A 1,351-nucleotide genomic window follows, 5' to 3' on the forward strand; every position below is an offset into this window, starting at 1 on the left:
TTCTTCTAAAATCACTATTCAAAACATTTCCTTTTTTTTTTTTTTTTTTCAAATAATGGCCATCAAATAGGGGCTTAGCTATTTTTCCTCCTTTTTTTGTTGACTTCCGCTCACCCAATTCTAGTTCCACATGTCGATGATCATTTCATGCATCCACTCCTCGATTCTTCAACCACTTCCCTCGTCACAACCTTCTTCTTTTCAAATTCATACAAATTTAATAACAAAAAATTAATAAAAACAAGAGTACAATGACTAACAAATTGATACGTAGTAGTCATAGGATGAGTGTAAATATTAAACTTATCATGAGGTAATGGGTTTAATGTTTACTATGTCCTAATTAAGGTAACAGGGTATGAAACTAAACTGAAATTTACATTAAAGAAATCCAAATTTCTATTCCGTCATGTGTAGATTTTCAAGACTTAATTATACACAATTTTAGACGAGAGCATTAAGCCTACTTCAGCGCAACTATCCAATCCAATTTATCCTCAGCAAGTCCCATTTGTAAGTTGGTAAGTGAGGAATACAGTTGCTGCGACACCACGCCAACTCCACCGCTTTCATAAGTTACCCTACACACGTGCGTTGTTTTATAGACATGAATGTTAAGGGAATGAATTCGCACGAACCATGCAATAAACGTATTTTACTTTAAAACATATTGAAAAACTCCAAGTTCAGACAATTTACAATACATGCCAACAAAACAAATTATTTATCATAGAAATTACCTTTTACCAAGATAAGTTATGCTGCCAACAGGGGATATAACCACAGCTGTTCCCGTGCAAAAAACTTCATCAGCATCAAGCAGTTCATCCACCGTCACTAATCGTTCCTCGACCTGATTATCAATATATAAAAACACTCACTGCTAATAAAAATTGTTAGAAGTTCATTACTGATAGTAATTACTACCTGGAATCCTTGGCTACGAGCAACGTCAATTATACTCTTCCGGGTAATGCCAGGAAGAATTGTCCCGTTGATTGCAGGAGTAGATATCGCGTGGTCCTGAAAATTAGTGAACTGATCGGTGAAGACGAACAAGTACATCTTAGATTAATAAATGGAAAAGAAAATGAAAGATAGCCTTTCAGACTTAAATTTATAAATCCCAAATCGGCAGCGGAGCTAGGATTTTCTCATTCGGGATGGAAATATGTTCGTCGGACAAACTACTTACGTGTGTATATTTATAAAAGAAAAAAAATTCCAAAATTTTTGCAGGGAAATATCCGTCTGCCGCTGTCTGAAATAAACGACGCTCCATTTCAAACTTCCGAAACAAATAAGCAAATTACTAGTATATAACCATATAGCCATGGTAACCTCCTAAACA

At 35.1% G+C, this 1,351-nt stretch overlaps 1 protein-coding gene across 3 annotated transcripts; it reads right to left on the bottom strand.

Moving 5' to 3' along the window:
* Positions 1-42: 42 nt before the first annotated feature.
* Positions 43-1,269, bottom strand: LOC111384906 (branched-chain amino acid aminotransferase 2, chloroplastic-like). 3 transcript variants are annotated; one of them, XM_023009252.1, is made up of 3 exons: positions 928-1,269; positions 741-853; positions 43-194 (listed from the first exon to the last, which is right to left on the bottom strand). In XM_023009252.1, exons 1-3 carry the CDS (start codon positions 1,063-1,065, stop codon positions 185-187), a joined length of 261 nt encoding a protein of 86 aa, XP_022865020.1. In that variant the 5' UTR covers positions 1,066-1,269; the 3' UTR covers positions 43-184. The 3 variants fall into 3 exon arrangements, with proteins under 3 accessions (XP_022865020.1, XP_022865019.1, XP_022865018.1); XM_023009251.1 differs by having other exon boundaries at positions 43-197; XM_023009250.1 differs by lacking the exon at positions 43-194 and adding an exon at positions 229-581 and having other exon boundaries at positions 928-1,264.
* Positions 1,270-1,351: the final 82 nt, after the last annotated feature.

This window comes from Olea europaea, unplaced genomic scaffold (genome assembly GCF_002742605.1).
Source record: "Olea europaea var. sylvestris unplaced genomic scaffold, O_europaea_v1 scaffold30435, whole genome shotgun sequence".
Lineage (NCBI taxonomy): Eukaryota > Viridiplantae > Streptophyta > Magnoliopsida > Lamiales > Oleaceae > Olea > Olea europaea.